The sequence below is a fragment of the Coregonus clupeaformis genome, chromosome 8 (assembly GCF_020615455.1).
Source record: "Coregonus clupeaformis isolate EN_2021a chromosome 8, ASM2061545v1, whole genome shotgun sequence".
Lineage (NCBI taxonomy): Eukaryota > Metazoa > Chordata > Actinopteri > Salmoniformes > Salmonidae > Coregonus > Coregonus clupeaformis.
The window spans coordinates 54157379-54180060 of NC_059199.1; the positions used below are offsets into that span (position 1 = coordinate 54157379).

The 22682-nt window shown below is 43.1% G+C and overlaps 1 protein-coding gene across 1 annotated transcript; it reads right to left on the reverse strand.

The window, feature by feature from the left end:
- Nucleotides 1-1926: 1926 nt before the first annotated feature.
- On the reverse strand, nucleotides 1927-21938 carry LOC121571324 (adenylate cyclase type 4). Its single transcript, XM_041882728.2, has 27 exons — nucleotides 21896-21938; nucleotides 18388-19582; nucleotides 17913-18006; nucleotides 17486-17683; nucleotides 16909-17070; nucleotides 15951-16100; nucleotides 15579-15715; nucleotides 15168-15279; nucleotides 14756-14883; nucleotides 14228-14386; nucleotides 13743-13902; nucleotides 11558-11734; nucleotides 10940-10971; nucleotides 10789-10848; nucleotides 10630-10693; nucleotides 8718-8815; nucleotides 8346-8430; nucleotides 8050-8187; nucleotides 7858-7938; nucleotides 5885-6060; nucleotides 5366-5450; nucleotides 5059-5217; nucleotides 4400-4546; nucleotides 4033-4140; nucleotides 3470-3584; nucleotides 3138-3262; nucleotides 1927-2994 (listed from the first exon to the last, which is right to left on the reverse strand). The coding sequence occupies exons 2-27, from the start codon at nucleotides 19398-19400 to the stop codon at nucleotides 2878-2880; spliced, it is 4080 nt and encodes a 1359-aa protein (XP_041738662.2). The 5' UTR covers nucleotides 19401-19582; nucleotides 21896-21938; the 3' UTR covers nucleotides 1927-2877.
- Nucleotides 21939-22682: the final 744 nt, after the last annotated feature.

The following is a 22682-nucleotide window of genomic DNA, read 5'->3' on the forward strand; positions in this document are numbered from 1 at the left end:
AAAAATGAAAACAGATGTTTCTAAATTTTTGCAAATGTATTACAAATAAAAAAACAGAAATACCTTATTTACATAAGTATTGAAACCCTTTGCTGTGAGACTCAAAATTTAGCTCAGGTGCATCCTGTTTCCATTGATCCTCGTTGAGATGTTTCTACAATTTGATTGGAGTCCACCTGTGGTAAATTCAATTGATTGGACATGATTTGGAAAGGCACCTGTCTATATAAGTTGTCAGAGCAAAAACCAAGCCATGAGGTCGAAGGAATGTTCCATAGAGCTCCAAGACAGGATTGTATCGTGGCACAGATCTGGGGAAGGGTACCAAAAAATGTCTGCAGCATTGAAGGTCCCCAAGAACACAGTGGCCTCCATCATTCTTAAATGGAAGAAGTTTGGAACCACCAAGACTCTTCCTAGAGCTGGCCGCCCGGCCAAACTGAGCAATAAGGGTAGAAGGGCCTTGGTCAGAGAGGTAACCAAGAACCTGATGGTCACTCTGACAGAGCTCCACACTTCCTCTGTGGAGATGGGAGAACCTTCCAGAAGGACAACCATCTCTGCATCACTCCACCAATAATGCATTTATGGTAGAGTGGCCAGATGGAAGTCACTCCTCAGTAAAAGGCACATGATTGCCCGCTTAAAGGACCCTCAGACAATGAGAAATAAGATTCTCTGGCCTGATGAAACCAAGATTGAACTCTTTGGCCTGAATGCCAAGTGTCATGTCTGGAGGAAACCTGGCACCATCCCTATGGTGAAGCATGGTGTTGGCAGCATCATGCCATGGGGATGTTTTTCAGTGGCAGGGACTGAGAGACTAGTCAGGATTGAGGGAAATAAAAAGGCTTATTTTAATTTACTGTATTGGCTGATGTAACTACATGAAGTTCATGATAATCAGCTGAGATGCCATATCTCCTGCGGGAACATTCAGAATTCACACAGACACACACACACATCAGCACTGACTATAGCTTAATTGTGTATTGTTGTATGTGTAAGCATTAGCTAAGTTAGCTATGCAAAGTGCCAGATAGGTAACCATTTACAGTAACTGCTGTTCATTATTTCTCAGTCAATAAACACCATCAGCCAACAGAAGATCTAGCTAAGTTAGTTACAGAATGTAATGGAGAAATCTGACCCTTTTGCAGCAGGTAGCTCTGTCTGGGCAGCTTCTTGTAGCAGGTTGAGAAGCTAGCTTACTTCTACTAGCTACTACTAGCTAGCATGACTATAGCTAGTAACCAGGTAGGGCTAGCTAGTCAGCCTGCTAGCTAGTCAGTAGCCAGCTAGTGCTAGCTAGCCAGCCAGCCAGCCAACTATTGCTAGCCAGCCAGCCAGCTAGTGCTAAACAGCCAGCCAGCAAGTGCAAGTCAACTTTGTTCAGTTATTGTTGAGTTTGTTCTATTGGTATGCTAATTTCATAATAAGTTCTGCATCTTAGTTAACATGGGAATTTTTATCTTCCTGTCACACTCACACAGTCTAATCCATTATTTGTGCTGTCAATATAGGCTGTAAAGACACCCCCTAAGCGCTGTGAATATTCTATGAGGGGGCGTGTACTTCCGAGTATGAACAAAACGAAAAACGAAAATAAAAAAATTGAATAAATGTTGTTGTTATTTGTTTTCTGTTATTCCATATGCAATTTTGGCACAATAAATAAGAAAACAAGTCAATTTACGATTTTCACTTTTTCAAATTCAGAGAAGATTTTCAAAATCATCCGTTTTCCGTTTTTCGACTCTTTTTGTCTTGACTCAGACGTACAGGGGCCGAAGAGGCAAGTGATGCCTGGTTCTTTGAGGTCTAGAGATGCTCTGAAAAGACAATTTTAATATTTTGGGGAAATCAATTCAAAATTGTACAAAATAAAAGACTAATTTGAAAAATAGTTTAACAGTGAATTCCCTTTATTTTGCTTCACCAAACTGGCATATAGCTAAATAATTTTTAAATATAACATATTTCTACATTCACATGTCCAGTGCTTCACAGGTTCATGAAACATTATGAGTACAAAGAAATACACATATTTTTATGAGCTTACAAAATGTTTTATGCACTTTTTGGTAGCTTACAGAAGCGATTGCACAACCTACCACATCTTAGTTCATTTCTATGTGCATTCATATACTGTATGCTCAGGCGTGCTTATAAAGTCGTTCAGAATAGACAAAATATATGAATATCTTTAAAAACTAAATAAAAAACATTTATCTGAAATTCCATTATCAAAAGTTATGTACAGTAAGTTATATTGCACTAAAGTGGTGGCAGATGGATTCAAAAGTGTGAATGCATCAGTACCTTTGGCAGTGACAGCCTACTGGCAACTACTTCCTCATCCATTGAAATAACATCAGCCCATTCTTATTCTTATTATAGGCAGCACCAATTATGTATGACATCCCTTTTAGGAAACCATTGAAAACTACACAATCTTGTGTTTCCAGATAGCCTATAATTTCCTAATAAGGAACATTCACTGTCATTACTTGCCTTGAACCCACTCTGTGTCACTGTCATTAGTAAGAGCATATTCCTAAATGGCTTTGGTTTGTTGTCTGTCATCAAAAGATCACACATAAATAGATACAGTAGTTCATGAGTAGTGAGAGATTCATTCAAAACACAAATAATAAATTATCGCAAATTGCCTGCCAACCAAGTATTTATTTTTTGACGTTCTGTTTAACGTATTCATCCAAAAGACAGCACCTCCTTCCTCCTAATGCAGTGTTCCCGTTCACAGCATTACTGTATGAGAATAAATAAGGACGATTGTGATAGGTCAGTGTTTGATGTGTGGCCAGATGAGTGATGATGATTGGTTGGAGAGGTCAGAAGGGAGGATATGATTGGTCAGTCGGTGTTGATGAAGTAGGTGGTCAGTTCTCCCTTGCCCTTGACGGTGATGACTCCTCTCTTGGTCACACTGAAGCCAAAGGTCTCCACAACCTGAGCTGTTTCCTCGGTCACCTGTAGAGGGATACAGAGAACCATTTAACAAGCGCTCTCTCTCTCTCTCTCTCAAAATGTTTTATCAGTAGACCAGATCATTCAGTCTCTCCCCTCTCTCCACCCATTCTCTGTCTCTCTTTCCCTCCCCATCTCTCTCTCACCTGGATCTTGTCTAGTACTCCGGTGCTGTCCATCCTACTCGCCACGTTCACAGTGTTCCCCCAGATATCATACTGTGGTTTGTGGGCTCCGATCACCCCCGCAATCACTGGACCATGGTTTATCCCTATATAAGGTAAAGGAGATGAGGTGATGAAAAAGTTAGTTGGGAGGGGGGAGATGGCTATCAAATCAAGGGAGTTTAGTTGAAAAAGGCTTAACCATATTGAAGGAGAAAGTCCCTCCTGTCTGACCTCCTCCTGTAATCGAGGAAAGATTAATGGAGTAAGAGTCCATATCTTTCTTGTCCTTCTGGCCATACAGACAGACTCACCGATGCGTAGCTTAAAGCTGTTGAAGGAGTGTTGGTTGATGGACTCCAAGTTGTTCTTCAGAGCGATGGCAAACTCTACCATGCTGCGTACATGGCTGTAGGACACATCACAGTCCTGTAGGTGGAGACAGAGAACACTCAGTCAGAATAAATTGTGAGCTCAGAATTCATTCTGGTTTAACCCGGCTAAGAGAACACTCAGTTAGAATCAATGGTGAGTGCAGCCTTCAGTCTGGGTTTAACCAGACTATGAGAACACAATCAGAACACTCAGTCAGAATCCGTACAGGCAGGCAGACTAGAGACCGTGTTCGAATGCATACTTCAGACATGGATTTCCTCCTTCCTAACTTCCAAGAGTTAAGAGCTTTCACTTCATTGATGTGACAAGATTTGATTGGTGAAAGCAATAGGATGATAAGTGACCTTTCTTTTGCTTATCCAATCATGTACAGATCCCTGACTACCTTAGAGAAGGGAGTAAGTAAGGGAGTATTTGTATAAGTATTTGAACAGGACCCAGTGAGGCAGAACAGAGCTGGACACAATAGGCTACTACCAACCTTTCGCTCTTCCCCTATAGCAGGATTGGTCAGACCAGCAGCTGCCATGTAGGTGCTGCCAATAGTCTTAATCTTCTCCACAGAACAGAAATTTGGCTTAGAGAGAAGCTGTTAGAAAGAGAGAATAGAGAGGGGGGGGGTTAATAGAAAGAGAGAAGGGGTAAAGTTAGGTGACAGACTGATGGTCAGTTCATGGTCAGATTACCAGTTGAGGAAAAACTCCTGGCCCTTCTTCCCTTCTGAGTAGTTCCAGCCCAAGCTCTGAAATGGCACCTCATTCCCTATAGTGCACTACTTTTGACCGGAGCCCTATGGGCCCTAGTCAAAAGTAGTACATTATATAGGGAATAGGGTGCCATTGTTGTACCTCGTCAAAGTCTGAGATTATCTCATTGAGGAAGCGTAGACACTCCAGTCCGTCTCGGTTCACGCTGCTCTCGCTGTAGAACTCCTTAAACTGGGGTACCGAGGCGAACATCACACACACACAGTCACATGACTGGCTGTATAGGTCCTGCAACACAACACACACAAGACACACGTTATATCAAAACACTGACACAAACACGTTATATACACATACACAAAACACGTTGTAACGTCATATCACAAGCACACACGTCATATCACAACACATACACGTTATATACATACACAAACATATTATATACATGTACACACACACACAATCATGACGCCTCACTTCGTCCTACCCAAGGCCTTGGTATTTGCACGATCATTTGCAAGTTTTTTTGCATGATGTGGCCCTAACACAGTTACAGCATTGTTGCTGGTGGTAGAGCCCATTTGCCTCACTGACCACTGTACTCTCCAGACCTAGGTTCAAATACTATTTGAAATTGTTCAAATACTTGCTTTAGCCTGCCTGGAGTGCCAGGTAAGTGGGTTTTTTCTATTGGTTATATTGCAACAAGCAAGCTCAATCAAGCACAGCTAAAGTGTTTAAAATGATTGCAAATAGTACTTGAACCCAGGTCTGAGACACACACACAGAAGTTTACTTACCTGGTTGCGTATGGCCTTGCCCATGAATTTAGATGCTACATGAAGAGGCAGGACGTTCTTCAGTAGTAGTTTGTTAACGTTCTCCATGGTCTCCATCTCATCCCTCTCAGTTCTGAAACACTGCTTCAGTAGGTACTCCACGCGACAACCCAACTCATCCTGACCAACACACACATCGTTAAACACACACATATACAGTAAATATACACGAACACACATACAAGCAGGAAGGCATGGACGCCACAAGCACTCACACACGCCGAAAACAAGCACGCACGTATGAACACACAAAGACATGTCCCGTTACCTGTCGTGCCAGTATGAGGCATGTAAAATAGAAGATGAACAGCCAGACTCCAGCCATGATCTTAGGCTCCTTTAGGACTCCAGGCCTGTGGGAACACACACACACTTTGAGACACTATGTAATCATCCCTCTCTCTCTTGTTCTCTCTCTCTGTCATGTCACAGTCTTTTTTTTTTTAAACGTACTCTAACACACACATGCATATACTGTCTGACTCAGCCCATGTTATTAGAGTTTCATACCTTTTGTCTGAGTCCAGATTGTGAATCCCAGACGATAGTAGCATTTTACCTTTATTTATTCAAGCAGCCTATACAAAGGCCCAAAGAGATAACCCCGCCTCAGGCTTCATTGACTAATGTATTGAGATACACTTTGGTTTTATGTAACCTAACACAGAGAGTATCGGGCTGTTACTAAAAGTGTGTGTGTACGTGCAGGTGTACATGTTACTATCTGTTATCCAGTCTAACTTGGTGTTGTTGTAGAGCAACGTGTGTGTGTGTGTGTTAGTCTTACTTTGTATCGTTGTAGAGCAGGGCCATGTAACAGTCTGAGCGAGGTGCATAGACATGGAGGAAGAGAGCCAGGTAGACTACTACAGCCAGGGTGAGGAGCAACACTTTGACGGACATACACGTCCTCACAAACACCACCACACCTAGCATAGCCAGCAGGCAGCAGTACAGGTAATACTGTAGGGAGAGGGGAGGGGGGATATGGACAGACAGACAGATAGAGACAGACACAGATGGGAGAGAGGGAGAGAAGAGAAAGAGAAAAATACACTGCTCAAAAAAATAAAGGGAACACTAAAATAACACATCCTAGATCTGAATGAATGAAATAATCTTATTAAATACTTTTTTCTTTACATAGTTGAATGTGCTGACAACAAAATCACACAAAAATTATCAATGGAAATCAAATTTATCAACCCATGGAGGTCTGGATTTGGAGTCACCCTCAAAATTAAAGTGGAAAACCACACTACAGGCTGATCCAACTTTGATGTAATGTCCTTAAAACAAGTCAAAATTAGGCTCAGTAGTGTGTGTGGCCTCCACGTGCCTGTATGACCTCCCTACAACGCCTGGGCATGCTCCTGATGAGGTGGCGGATGGTCTCCTGAGGGATCTCCTCCCAGACCTGGACTAAAGCATCCACCAACTCCTGGACAGTCTGTGGTGCAACGTGGCGTTGGTGGATGGAGCGAGACATGATGTCCCAGATGTGCTCAATTGGATTCAGGTCTGGGGAACGGGCGGGCCAGTCCATAGCATCAATGCCTTCCTCTTGCAGGAACTGCTGACACACTCCAGCCACATGAGGTCTAGCATTGTCTTGCATTAGGAGGGAACCCAGGGCCAACCGCACCAGCATATGGTCTCACAAGGGGTCTGAGGATCTCATATCGGTACCTAATGGCAGTCAGGCTACCTCTGGCGAGCACATGGAGGGCTGTGCGGCCCCCCAAAGAAATGCCACCCCACACCATGACTGACCCACCGCCAAACCGGTCATGCTGGAGGATGTTGCAGGCAGCAGAACGTTCTCCACGGCGTCTCCAGACTCTGTCAAGTCTGTCACGTGCTCAGTGTGAACCTGCTTTCATCTGTGAAGAGCACAGGGCGCCAGTGGCGAATTTGCCAATCTTGGTGTTCTCTGGCAAATGCCAAACGTCCTGCACGGTGTTGGGCTGTAAGCACAACCCCCACCTGTGGACGTCGGGCCCTCATACCACCCTCATGGAGTCTGTTTCTGACCGTTTGAGCAGACACATACACATTTGTGGCCTGCTGGAGGTCATTTTGCAGGGCTCTGGCAGTGCTCCTCCTGCTCCTCCTTGCACAAAGGCGGAGGTAGCAGTCCTACTGCTGGGTTGTTGCCCTCCTACAGCCTCCTCCGCGTCTCCTGATGTACTGGCCTGTCTCCTGGTAGCGCCTCCATGCTCTGAACACTACGCTGACAGACACAGCAAACCTTCTTGCCACAGCTCGCATTGATGTGCCATCCTGGATGTGCTGCACTACCTGAGCCACTTGTGTGGGTTGTAGACTCCGTCTCATGCTACCACTAGAGTGAAAGCACCGCCAGCATTCAAAAGTGACCAAAACATCAGCCAGGAAGCATTTGAACTGAGAAGTGGTCTGTGGTCACCAGCTGCAAAACCAGTCCTTTATTGGGGGTGTCTTGCTAATTGCCTATAATTTCCACCTGTTGTCTATTCCATTTGCACAACAGCATGTGAAATGTATTGTCAATCAGTGTTGCTTCCTAAGTGGACAGTTTGATTTCACAGAAGTGTGATTAACTAGGAGTTACATTGTGTTGTTTAAGTGTTCCCTTTATTTTTTTGAGCAGTGTATATAGATTTTGATATTACTAATGACCGATAATAGGCACTGTGACAAGTGTATCCATTTCAATAATGCAAATACACTTTGTTTGATTGGTTGATTGATTGATTGGTTCATTGAGGAGGTACTTACAGGGACAGTGTACAGGTTGAGGTTCTGTAGTTGTGTTGTGTTGTGGGAGATGGAGGTACAGTTGTTTCCAGGTAGAAATAACTTAGGGGTGAAAAACACAATGGGTCACAGTGTGTGTATGTGTCAGAGTTTGTATCAGTGTATGTGGATTTATATATTTGTGTGTGTGTGTGTGTGTGTGTGCTGACTCACAAAGTTCAGTATGGCCATAAGCAGGGTGATGAGTAGACAGAGGCAGACCAGTACTAAACGTACCGCTGCCCTTGTAGCCACTCCTTGCGACAGCGACGACACCCACTGTACACTGAGAGGCATCTTAGAGCGCCATATCTGAAAACACCCACACATAAAATACCTGGTTAGAACACTCAAACACTGGAATTGTTGAAGAGAAACATACAGCTCGGGCTGAATCTTAACCTGAATCTCGCTGGGGCTGAATCTTAGGGTTAGTGTTGAGCCGTCGTTAGGGTTAGGTTTAGTGTTACCTTGAGGTATCGAGTGCAGACCACGGAGAGAAGAAGCACTAGAACAGGGAAGGTGACCCCATACGACACAGCCATGGCAACGTTTCTGAGAGAGAGAACGAGAGAGAGATCGAGAGCAATAAAATGAATTCTCAATTTCTCTCCATTGATCCTTAGGCCCTCTACACCTCTTCCCCACTCTCTTTTTTATCTGGATGTTGTTTGTGGTTGATGCTCACAGTAAATGCAAAACGCAAACTCCTTTTTTATTTCGTTCTCTGCTACATTTGCAAGTTTGCATTGTGACATTTGTATTTGCATCAAAACAGTAGTATGTGTGTGTGCATAATGTGCGTTGAAAGGTTTTGTACGTCACACACACTGGATACTCACTTCTGGGAGACGAGCATTTGGACAGTAAATAGAGACACGAAGATGAGAGCCATGCAGCCTACTGACTGGTGTAGACCTTTGACCTCTGAGAGACGAAACTGCAACACACATACAACACACAACACCATTAGCCTATATCATTACACAGACAACACACCCTATAATACCAAACACAACTCAGACATAATCCCCACTAATAAATCAGACACAACACCAGATACACTACCATTACATCAAACTAATACAACAGTCAGTCATAATAGGTTTGGAAATCTGACCCAGTTGTCTTGTTAACAACACAGCTGTCAGTGCTGCCGAAACTGCAATCAAGGTTGACAGAAGGGGGTCCGCCCTATGTTCCCTCAGCCCTATGTTCTCTCAGCCCTATGTTCCCTCAGCCCTATGTTCCCTCAGTATCCACTGAACCAATTCCAATCAAAATTGGCTCAAATGCTTATTGTTATAAGGTAGAAAATGCTGATTATTTCATGTAAGGGTATGGGACCTACTGACCATGATCAATCACTATGACCTTGACCTTTTGTCAATATTATCACATTTCAGGAGAAGACCCAGATGCAGACAGTGACGAAGTAACACAAGTTTATTACAAAAACAGGGGGCAGGCAAACGACAGGTCAAGGGCAGGCAGAGGACAGTAATCCAGATCAGAGTCCAAAAGGTACAGAACGGCAGGCAGGCTCAGGGGCAGGCAGAATGGTAAAAAAAATTGGAAAACTTGAAAACAGGAACTTGAAAAAGAGGCGCAAGGGGAAAACCGCTGGTAGGCTTGATGAAACAAAACGAACTGGCAACAGACAACACAGGCATAAATACACTGGGGAAGATGGGCGACACCTGGAGGGGGGTGGAGACAATCACAAAGACTGGTGAAACAGATCAGGGTGTGACAAATATTACAGCAGCCCGCATTGCATTTTCTGAAGAAGAAAAAATCGATCTCAGCATCTACTCAATATATTTTTATAATGATTGTGTCAACTCATATGGCCTAGGACCCACTGAAATATTGAATCACTGGTGACGACATGAAGTTGGAAAATGGCTCTTCCTCTCATTCGTGTTGACGACCCCTGGTTATAACTGACGTAACATGGGCCTGAGGAAACAGGGCTGAGAGAACAGACATGGTCCTGACAGAAGAGATATTAGCCAAATGGGATCTGTATTGGCATTAGGGCTAGTAAAGGTTTATGTACATGGTTTGGCAGTCAATCAATTACATTTTTGAAGTGAACCCAGACCTCTCCTTGACCATTTTCAACTGAAATTGTTAATTATTAACTGCACTAGCTAACTTAGTTCGTTGCTAGCTTGGTTAGCTCATTGCTAGCTAGATTGATAAAACAGTTCTGGCAATATACTTTTTTTCAGCTAGCTAAATTGTACAGCCAGCATTTTGTCTAAATTGATCTTCATACAATAACCAAACGATTGGATAAACAAATAATTTGTGAAATCCCGATGTAATGCAGCAGATGACATTGGGTGAGTTTAGAATTCTCAAACCATATGGTAGGATATGAAAAAAGCAGCTTCCATTTGATTGGCTGTTGCAAGCAATTAAAATTGCGCGTTTTAGTTGCTTCGTGTATTAGCAATGTTGCTTGAAATCATGTCACTTGCCACGGCAACTAAAATTGCGTGAAAGTTGCATTGTGTAACTACAGCCTAAAAGGGTTCAATGGCTTGCTTCTTGGCCCTCAAAAAGGTTCTAAATAGAACCGCAAAGCACCCTTATTTTTTAGGAGCGTACCGTTATACCAGACCGATCACAACATACAACACGGACACTAACACCACACTTCAAAAGACAAATCTAACACACAGACATGTCACAAAACATAACTATTACACAACAAATTAAACACAGCAGCATAAAAACTCCCACCTGTTTCTCCAGCTTTAGGTCATTGAATAACAGTGTGAAGCAGTTCAGCTTCTTTTCCCTCCGCCTGTGATAGATAGAATAAGAGAAGACAGGAGACAGATACTAGAGAAAATAACAGAACACAACTGAAAGGTCTTTCAGCTATGGAAAAACACTTACCCTGCAGCGTCTATGGTATCTAACGACCCTCTTATGCCATCATCCAGGACTTGACTGGTACTAAGGAAGGATTATTTTGATTAATTAATAAAAATGACACTTATACAACGATGGGAAAATAATTCAAACTAAAATAGAAAAGCTGGTTTACCTGTTGGAATCGGGAAGAGTAGGTGGTCTATCCTACAAACAAACACGCACACACACACACACACACACACTGTTCGAGTTCACTCTGAATATATAAGATTAACTCCGTCAGTGGTGAAAGACTGACAGAAGAGAAGCAAAAAAACTGTTCAATGATTTGTTTTGTAAGATAACAAATACTTTTGTGAACATTGTGAGGATTGCTAAGGATAAATGGTCATGAAAGGCATAAGAGTGAGTGGGAGAAAGGGTGTCTGTGTTTGTGAAAGTATGTCATGCATGTGTGTGTAATGGGAGAAGGTAGTAGAAGGGACTAACAGGGTCATGTTCATTTTGGCACACAATGGTAAACGCTTTAAAATGAGTGTTTCTTGTTGGACAAGTCCAGGTATTTTCTCCCTCCCTGTTTCAGTTTACTTCCATGTGGTGCCTAATGACCCTGGTATGTTACTTACTTAGGAATATGAGTGGGTGGGATGGGATACGGGGTGTGTGTTTGTGAAAGCATGTCGGCATGATCGTGTGTGAATGGCATAAGTGTGGATCAGCGTTGAGTCTGTGTGCATACGTGTCTGAGTGAACATAGAAGGTAGGCGGGTTCAACAGGTACATTACTCACTGCGGACGGCTGTGATTGGTTCGTGCTGGCGCAGGTCGGGGTGATTGGCAGCTGGGTGGGTGTGGCCTCAGGATTGCTGAGGTCAGAGAATGGACTGATGGTCTGCCAGGACTGCAGGTACTGAGACATCCTCACTGAGGCTCGCTGCTTACGACCACTGACCGTCAGGGTGTTAGTCTGGAACACACCCAAACATCAGCGATGCAGGCATGCACACTAGGGCTGACCCCATTTAGTCGACTAGTCGATTATTCGGTCGATAGGCTGTTGGTCGACCGAAATGTTATTGGTCGAACAGTATATATATTTTGTATGGCACATGAGACACCTGTCTGATTCACGCCTGTCTCAGTGGACTAATCCATTGTGGAGGCACACCAGTATCCCCAGTAGTACTTTTACCGTTAATTCTCATAATTTGTCATCTACAATGCTTGTCTGGTTATGGTAATTTCTGTTCATGCATTCAATATATTATTACTACAGTCTTTTACAGTTCTCATTGTTGGAGTGGACACGTTGTTTGCGGACCGCACAACCTATAGGCTACACTTGTGAGGAACAAGTTTTGGTTTATTTCATTCCATTTAGGAGTTGTCAATGTATTAATTATATTTATATAATTATATAATTTATTGATATCAATGAATCCTGTCAATGTTGAGTAAGCACCTGATTATACATTGAAGTAGGTCTGGGCTACCTGGCCTGAAACAAATGTAGGCCTATAAATGTGCCCATTTGGGGATCTGATAGTATTTCTGATTGTCTTAACTCACCACCACTGTGGAACTTCTCAAAGTAATTTTTTCATCACCTCAAACAGCAAGTAAACAAAGTCTGTTTTTACATAGCCTATTTGAAAAATCTTTCCAGCTAACCACTCAGCGTGAAATGGGGGAAGAAATGTAATGCTCTGATCTGGTGGAAATGTTATAAAATAGGCCTAACTGATTACTTCTCCTTTGCGCAAATAGCCTACATCTATGTCTGTCTGGAGCTCACTGGAGTGGGAAACTCTGAGGGCCCAGAATATTTGATACAATGTTGCAAGTTTGCTTGCATGAGCTTCAACCCCAGTCAGTAGTTGATACAATGTTTCAAGTTCCTTGCAGACAGGCCATGTGTAGCCAATGTGATTTATAGGATATTTATTTTTATCAGGATATTTTCTACCTGCAGGCGGCAATGTTTTTATTTGTTGGCTTTATGTAAACTATTTTTTACATAGTTGGAAATAGAAGTTACTTTTAGAATTTCGATTTTGAGAAATGAAGACTGTTATAAATTAAATGAAACTGATCCACGAAAATGTGCATATAAAAATCATAACTGGCAAGCAGATCGGTAGAAATGGAAAAGGTTGCCGACCCCTGGTGTAGCCTATTAGGAGCGTAACAGCAGAATCTGCGAAGGCCAGCAGCAACAGGAGGAAGAGGGTTGGTAACAGGTATTTCTTCTTATGGTTAGGCTATCTTGATCTCTGGCTCCCTCCAGTCATTTGTGTGTCTTAATGATTGAATCACACTGCACACACACACACACACACACACACACACACACACACACACACACACACACACACACACACACACACACACACACACACACACACACACAGTCTTTTACAGCTAACCTTGTGGGGACACACAATTCAGTCCCATTCAAAATCCTATTTTCCCTAACCCTAAACCTAACCCTAACCCTAACCCGCACTCTTACCCTCACCCTAACCCTAGCTCCTAACCCTAACCCTTAATGTAATTCTAACCCTAACACTAATTCTAACCTTAACCCTAAACCCGCTAAAAATAGCATTTGACATCGTGGGGACTAACAAAATGTCCCCAGTTGGTCAAATATTTGTTCATTTACTATTCTTGTGGGGACTTCTGGTCCACACACACACACACACACACACACACACACACACACACACACACACACACACACACACACACACACACACACACACACACACACACACACACACACACACACACACACACACACACACACTATCCCCTTGTGTTTCATTATCAGGGAAGTAGGCAGGCATACCCACACAGCCACATCAGTGATGCATACATTTTTGTACACGTGCAGGCATTTAAGAGAATTTAAACGCGTACATACACACACAGATACAAGGACAGGCTTTCTAAAACATGCACATTGCACACACCTCTCCCTTCTTCTTAGAGGTGGTATCTTCCTTATGGGGGTCGATCACCAGGTAGGTTTTCCTCCCCTTTAGCAGAGCATCCCGGCTCCCCCCGTCAGTGTCCTCCATTTGGTACACCCCAGCTAAGTGTCCCAGTGTCTCCTCTGTAATGTGGACACGCCTTGGGTGGGAAACATTGCAAATAGAAATGTAATGAATAGAACTGGCACAATTCCTTATTCTGCATGGCAAACAATCATATCTGTTTTACCTAAGGTATTTCTATCTGAATGATCTGTTAAATTGTGCCCTGCCTCCTGAACACACATTTGCAGAAAGTATATTTGCATAAAGATATCACAACACACAAACATAATAACATATGTATACCACATTTATTACATATTTACAATAATTTATAACACATTTATGTCATCTTATTACACATTTATAACAGTTTATAACACAGATTATAACACAAACACATGCATTTCCTGGTTCCTTACCCTGGCATGCCCCCAGACTCCATATGGTTGGCCAGGGTCACGTCATGTGACCAGACGTCGTACTGCCACTTCTGTAGACCAATCACGCCACAGAGAACGTTGCCGGAGTGCACACCCACTCTCATACTGATCTCCACACCAGTAGCCTCCCGTAGTTTACTACAGAGATATAACATGGTTATAACAATCAGCCAGGACCTCAAACCAATGTTATACAGATTATGTTAAATTATTTTAGCATTTAAATCACAAGGTGATATATCAGAATAGAGCAGATAAAGTGATTCATAGATAAAGTAGATAAGCACATGTGATTGAGATTAATCATTTAAATATCTACATGATATCATATACATTTATGTGATAACATGTATAAGCAATTCACAAAAGTGATTCTCAGAGGTGATACACATGGAGTTGATTGACACATTGAATGACAGTCAGATAAAGATAAAAGAGAGCAAATTATATATAAGTGGTGATGGAGAGAAGTGACTGAATTATTGATTGATTGATTGGCAGACTGACTTGATAGCAGTGCACATGTCAAGTCCCATCTGAACACAGTTCCTGGCGTGGGTTGGGATTGGGTCTGGCAGACCGGACACACAGTAGTAACAATCACCCAGGATCTTTATACGCAAACACTCGTTCTTCTGGAGAGAGAAAGGGGGAGAGGGGTGGATGGGTATAGGGAAAAAGGGGGTAGGAGAGAGAGAGAGACAGAGACAGAGACAGAGAGACAGAGACAGAGACAGAGAAAGACAGTAATAGTCAAGTCGTCTCAGTAAATTTGCACTACATCATAGGGATCCATTGTGGTTGAGATAATGTCTTGAGAGAATCTCTTGCTAGCCAAAACATTTCTATACCTATACATCCAGCCCAGGGCACGGTGAGGGGAAAGGTGACTGACTGATTGGCTAAGGGAAACTCTCACCTTGGCAATGTCATCGAACCTGCCGAAGAGCTTATTGAGGACTCCCACCAGCTCCTCAGGAGAACAGGTACTGGCCAGCTTAGTAAACCCCACAATGTCAGCATACAGAATACTATTGAGTGAAGGACACAACAGGGATGGTAGTGGCAACGTACAGACCCTGGGATAGGTCTGCTTTAGCCCTCTCAGCTAAAACCTGGAAGTTAACAAAAGCCCTCAGGGCCCATATTCAAAAAGCATCTAAAAGTAGGAGTGCTGATCTAGGATCAGGCCCCCTCTTTCCGTGTAAAACTGTTCCTAGATCAGCATTCTTACTCTGAGACACTTTATGAATACGGGCCCAGGTCTCAGACAAGGTTATATTCATCAGATTATGTATTGTGTTGTGTGTATAAGCACACATTTCCTCACCTGACATCTTTGTGTTGCCGGATGTACAGACTGTGGAAGTTCTGTCCTTTGTCTTTATTCTCAGACAGTCGTTTGATGATCTCCGTCTTCAGCTCCATGGCGATATATCGTGGCAACACAGACAGGAGGAGGTGCTCCTGTTGTCAAGGGGAAGGGCATGAGGAGGGTTTGTGTGTTCATTGATTAAATGATCAAACTATTGACTTACAGTAGCAGACTGTTTGCATGCAGGTCATAAAGGTGGGCATCTAGGACTGAAACCTCTCTTGGAAGATGATGCCTTTTAATGGGCTCTGAGGGGATTGATTAATAGGACTATAGAGTTTAATTGAGTTCAGTTGAGTTAAACTGAAGTTTAATTGATTCAGCTACCTGCTGGTGTTTTTGTATGTCCCTCTGGGAGCGCACGGCGCTGAACCTCTCTTTCTTCTTACTGGACTTCCTGTGGGCATGCTCAGTCTGCCACAGGTGAAACACTCCCACACAGTTCACACACAAAAACAACACAGTGTTGGCCACCAGCTGTCAGGGAGGGAGAGCGGGGAGGAGGGGGAGAGAGAGACATTTTTTATAAAAATGTATTTAACCAGGCAAGTCAATGAAGAACAAATTCTTATTTGCAATGGGAGTGGCGAGAGGGAGGGAAAGAGGGGGGAGGGGTTAGAGGGGGGAGGGGTTGGGTGGGTAGATGAGAGAGTAGGAGATGGAGGGAAAGAGAGTGAGAAAGATAGTGGGGGCAGATCGACAGGGAGAGAGGATAAGGAGAGAGAGATAGAGGGGTGGGAGAAAGAAAGGGAGAAAGGTTAGAGTAGCATAGCAGCGGTGGTTCTTACAACACTGTGTTTACTTATCATTGTTCAGTAAAATAACAGAATCGCCATGCTGCACCAAGCTGATCTTAGACACACAAACAACATAGAAAACAGTGTGTTGTGGACTGTGCTATGGTACACAGTGTCCTGGTGGATTTGAATAGGCATGCTATCAGACGATGCAAATGTGTGTGTTTACTGTAACTTATTATTTCGTTCTCTGCAGCTCATTTGCAAAAGTTTGCCTGTGACCTTTCCATTTGCAGCACATTTAGTGTGGGTCTTTCTTTCATACTATGGCACCAAACTGAGCCAAACCAAGCTCTACTGCACTGGACTTCATGGGTACACAACCATTATAGTTGCCGGAACCAAATCCAAAATGACAATATGAAAATAAAATATTTGATTTGCGTCGGCACAATAGTGTGAATAGGGTGTCTGTGTCTATCTATGTCTATGTGTGTGTCTATATATGTCTATGTGTGTGTGTGTGTGTGTTTTACTATTACTTTTACCTGCACTGCCAGGTCTGGTGTGTCAGGCCTAGTGACGGGAACGTAGACACTGATGATGATGATGTGTGACACACTGGTCCCTATGCCCACCATCAGAGCCCAGGCTAGGGACAGGGGCAGCACCGTGTACACACACAGAGACAGGAAGAGGAAGAACGCTACCTGTAGAGGGAGGAAGGGAGGGAAAGAGAGAGAGACAGTGAAAGAAAGTTCAATACACCGCATGGACAGAAATATAACTCATATAAAGATACATTTAATACACAAGACCTCGAACCAGAGAGACAGAGCTCCTCCACATTGCCTCGCCACAGCTAGCCACGTCTCAGAATAAGAGTGCTGGTCTAGGATCAGTTTCCCCTTTTAGATTATAATCAATAAGATTACATGGACAGGGAGGACCTGATCCGAGATAAGCACTCGCACACTGAGACACTTTGTGAATACAGGCCCTGACCTGCTCCTCCCCCCTCATTCATTCTCCACCTCCCCCCATCCCTATCTTTGACCTGCTCCTCACCCGACTCCCCCTACCCTTCCAACCCTTCCCTCAACCTGGCCCCTTCTCCTGTCTGACCTGTTCCCATGCGGTGACGGGCCCTCCGGTGAAGGTGAAGACTATGGCTGTGACATACAGGGCCCCCCAGAGGCAAAGTGACAGCGCTCCCCCACACCGCCTCACCACGGCCAGCCAGGGCAGGGCCACCAGCAGGGCTGTGCTCACACACAGCACCACACAGACCACGGACAGGGCCCCTACATGGACACTGATGTTCTGGAGAGGAGGAGAGGGAGAGCGAGTTAAACACTGCAACATACACCACACTGATACTCTGTAGAGGGAGAGAGAGAAGGGACAATAGAGAAGATTGAAAATGGCAAATATTTTATTAATTCAATTATAATTATATATAGAATCCAATACAGCACCTCAACGCTTAATTTACCTCCCCATCCTCCTAGCTCTTACCCCTGGCTACTGGACTCCCCCCCACCTCTCTCACCCTGCCGGTGGCTGGTATAAGGATGATGATAGCCACACAGAAGCCCATGGCCAGCAACAGTCCAGGCAGCATGGCTGGCGTCTCCTCCAGGCACCTTATGAGAGAAGGGTTTATTTCAATAAAGTCAACATAACTTTGGTATCAATAGCATCGAAGGCTAAATTATTTTACAAAATTGACGATTTCCATAAATGTGAAGCATAAACACATACTGGAATTATGCAACAAACAATACACATTTCAAATACATGTTTAGTGCAGAGCCGTGGTGTAGTGGAAACATTCCACGGCATATGTCACATGTACTACTTTCCACCGGAGACAGGGGTTCAATCCCTGTGTCCACTGTTTCTCCCACTTGCCTGTCTCCCTCCTTGATTTCTTGCTGTTTGAATAAAATAAAGTGTAGAAAAATACCTACAGAATTACATTAAATAATTCAAATACAGATTTAAAATGTAAAAATCAGACAGACCTTATGAAGGCCTTGTGCACTGCTCTGTAGCAGCAGCACACCCCCTCTGCTACACTCCTCTTTGAGGGCAGTCTACCATCGCCTTCGCCCCCCTCCCTGAGGTTCGGGGTGTCGTCCCATGTGATGTCGGGCGCAGGGGCCGATTGGTTGAGAGGGACTGAAGTTTCCGATCTAGAAGTGGAAGTGTCGTCGGATGGGATTTCGGCGGTTGTGTGGTTGTCGTGGTTACGTCTGCAGAGGGTTGTTGTGGAGTCCATCATGGCCAGATCAGGATTGTGATTGTGTGGGTTTGTTTTTAATTTAAAGGCATCTTCGGTAAAGTCTGTGTTGTCAGGACTGGCAGTGCATGTAACATCCTTGGGAGCCTTCATTTTGAATTCAGTGCTGTCAGGGAGAAAATCAGTACTCTTTTTGTCCAAAGAATCTTCATCGTTGACTTTGACGCTATCATCTAAATGATCATAAGTGTCAGTGGTCATTTTAGCGCTATTATTATCAAAGTCAGTGCTGGAGATGGTGTTGTCATTCATCAAAGTGTCTGTTTTAATGTCAGTGCCATGGTTACCAGTGCTCACAGTAGAAGGGACCTCTGGAGATCCTTGGAAAGACGATTGGGCCTTGAGTGGTTCCGGGGCTAGCTCCACCTTAGCCACGCCCACCTCTATGTAGACCCGAAACTCGCTGTGCTCTGATTGGCTCTCGGACTCACCGTTGACCTCATCTCTGAAGTCATCACATTGAGTCCTAATGTCAATCGTTTTAGCTGTGATGTTGTTCCTTTGCGTGATGATGTTACCGTCCTCATCTTCTTCTGCAATCTGACGTTCTCTGGTGTCAGCATTGTCTGTTGTGCTACTGGTCAAATACTCCAGCTCCATGCTTGTGTCTTGCTCATCTCCCCTGTCTCCCCTGCCTCCCCCATTTCCCACACCAGCAAACCCACTACCAGTCCTGTGGATGTCTCCCGTTCTGTTTCCCCCAATCACCAAGTATCGCTCAGGGTCGTCCTGCATGGTACTTTAGTGCTTATCTCTATGTCCTTGTTGTCAGGGAAAGGTGACTGAAGGACAAAACGAAAGACAGAGTCACTGTATAGTCCCTTCAGGTCCTCTGGATAGTTCTAAGACATGTTACAAGCACAATGTCGTCTTCCTTGGATGACTGTAAGTCCATATGGAAATGGAGGAATGTTTCACTGTCAAAATGGATAAAGATGAAAAGTTATTCCAAAACCCACCCATAATCCTCAGCGTTGAGTCATGCTAACCACTACTGCTAACAGACCATAATTCTATTACCACTTATGCTACCCACATTATTGGAAAGCTTTAAAAACCCACTACTGTCCTAAACACAGCTTTTCTCTTCTCCAATCAAGCAATAAATGAGGCTGTTTGGTTGACTGCTGTCAATCAGGTTTTTAATGCCATTAGATGACATGTTTCCCAGTCGTGTTAAACAAGTTCTGCTAGATGAAGTTGTTTCCTCATTCACTCTGATGACAGAGGTGAAGTTTCCACTAGGTACAGAAATGCAAAACTGACCCAAGATCAGCGTTTAGAGTCAACTTCCCCCCTTACACCCACTGATGACTCCACTAATGCAGACCTGGGTTCAATTAGTATTTGAAATAATGCTTGAGTGACCTTGCCGGCCTTATTGGACCAATATAATAGTTCCAAACCTGTAAACCCCACCCATCTGGCACTCTAGGCAGGCTAGAGCAAATGCTTGAAGTATTTGAAAGATTTCAAATAGTATTTGAAACCATGTCTGTTCTGACACTCCCTGTCCCACTCACTGTTGGTCTGTGACATGATAGTGACGCACCCCTAGCAATTATCATGACATTCATTCATGTCTTCCTTCTCTCTCTCTCTCTCTCTCTCTCTCTCTCTCTCTCTCTCTCTCTCTCTCTCTCTCTCTCTCTCTCTCTCTCTCTCTCTCTCTCTCTCTCTCTCTCTCTCTCTCTCTCTCTCTCTCTCTCTCTCTCTCTCTCTCTCTCTCTCTCTCAAAGAGCAATATGTGAATGAGGAGAATTCTAAACAAATGAACAAAAACTATATTCAACTGCATTTCATGAATTTACGAAAAATTTATCAACCCCTACAAAAATGCCCATTAATCATAATCCACATAATAATTCACATTTCCTGTTGCTGCAGGATTTATTTTCCTGCTGTTGCAGGTAGAACCCTTTTGGGTTCCATGAAGAAACACTTTCCAAGGTTCTCCAATGGGGAGAGCCAAAGAACCCTTTTGGAACCTTTTTTTCTAAGAGTGTAGGAAGGTAGCACACACTGTTGAATTACTTTCATACAAAGATCACGGCTATCAGTAACAAAACATCAACAACTGTTAAAAGTTAAAAGTCGAAAACAGTATCCTACCTTGTTTTTCAAGTTGTTTTATGTTAGTCTGGCTGACTGTTGCTCGCTCTCTCCCCTCTCTTTTTCTCTCTCTCCCTCCTTCTTCCTCTCTGCTGCTCTATGTAGCGCTCGCAGGTCCATGTCTCATTTTCCTATCCTCCTTTTTTATGACCTTATCTGTTTTCCTCCTCCATCTCCTCTACCCTTTTGCGCTTTCCTTCTCTTTCTTTCTATCTGTTCGATTGATTTGAAACCCAACATACATCAACACATCTGAACTGAAACCATGAACCCTTGAGTTCAAACATAATCTAAACATCATTTTAATTCACAGCTGTACAATATCACATCCATGATTTAAAGCCACACTCTGTAATTTGAACAACAACAAAACAGCAGCCTGCCACTTGGTTTGCTATAAAACTGAGGGATGGCACTAGGGAAATGTAACCACTCTCAAATTCAATTGAACTATAACGCATGAGGAATTTAAAGTGATATTCAATGAGATATTCTGCTCAAAAAATTGCAGAGTGGCGCTTTAAGCAAATAAGTGTGTATGTGTGTGTGTGTGTGTATGGCTGCATCCCAAATTGGCCCTAGTCAAAAGTAGTGTACTATAAAGGGAATAGGTTGCCACTTAGGACGCAGCCTATGTGTGCACAGACAAGTGCGTATGTGTGTTACAATGAAAAGTCCCTGCACCAGCTATGCAAATACACTGAGGTAAACATTGATGAACGAGAGAGAAGGAAGGGAGAGAGGAAGGGCAAGGGGAGAGGAGAGAGGGAAGAGAGAGGAGGGAGAAAGGAAGGGAAGAGAGGGAGGGAGAAAGAGGAGAGAATGATGGCAAAGGAAGAGAGGAGTTTCAGCTTTCCATGGTGACATCATAAAGCAGTAAATTGGTTAAAAGACCAATAACAAAGATAGTTCCAAAACTCTCTGCCAATAACAGCTAGTTTTCAGTTTTCACCTCCCCACTCCCAGACAGTCCTAGCTAAATTATTGCTTGAAAAATAGCTTAAAAAGCAATTTTTTGACATTTTAATGGAAATCTATTACAGTAAGGTACCCAGAAATGATATGATATTGCTATAAAAAATGGCTGCATACACATGACAGTTATAATAAAGCGTTACCTCTATATCTTGATGCAGATGATCCTTATCTGGTGTCTTATCTAGTTTATAGGATCACAAAGAGATTAAATGAGGTTATTCTCCATTCAGATTGAACCCATAAATAATCGTAAGTATAGCTAAAGTTATAAAGTAAGTATAACTCTTGAAATAATCCACTGTTATAAATATGTCAACAGTTTCTCAACATCAGTACATTAAAACCAGAAACCATGATACACTCACCTCGCTCTCTTTCTCTTTCTCTCCCTCTGTCTGTCGAGAGTCTGTGTGTGTGTGTTGCCTATTCTTTAGGAGTGTTCATAAAATAGTTGGCGGTTCCATTTTTCCTCGGCCAAACTTGACAAACCAGTCCTAGATCACCACAAGCTACATAATGAAATGTACAGAATAGACAAGAATAGACTAGAATCTAAAGAGACTTGTTTGTCCTAGACTTTAAATTATGGTTGAAATTACAGAGTGGGGCTTTAAATCATGGATGCGATATCATACAGCTATGGATTAAATTGATGTTTAGATTATGTTTGACATCAGGAGCTACGTAACAACATGTCTAGAATGGAATAGAATTTATGCCCAAGAGACTTGTTTTCTTGCATGTCAGAAACAAATGTATTGTCAGGTGAATTCTCCTTAAATGTACATTTAATTGACACTACCATTGAATGTGTAACAGGCAATTGTAGATTATATGATGTTACAGGTATAATACAGTATGTAAACAAAAACATACACAGTAAAACCTGATCAAATAAAGAATCTTTAATGCTGTGAAACATATTAA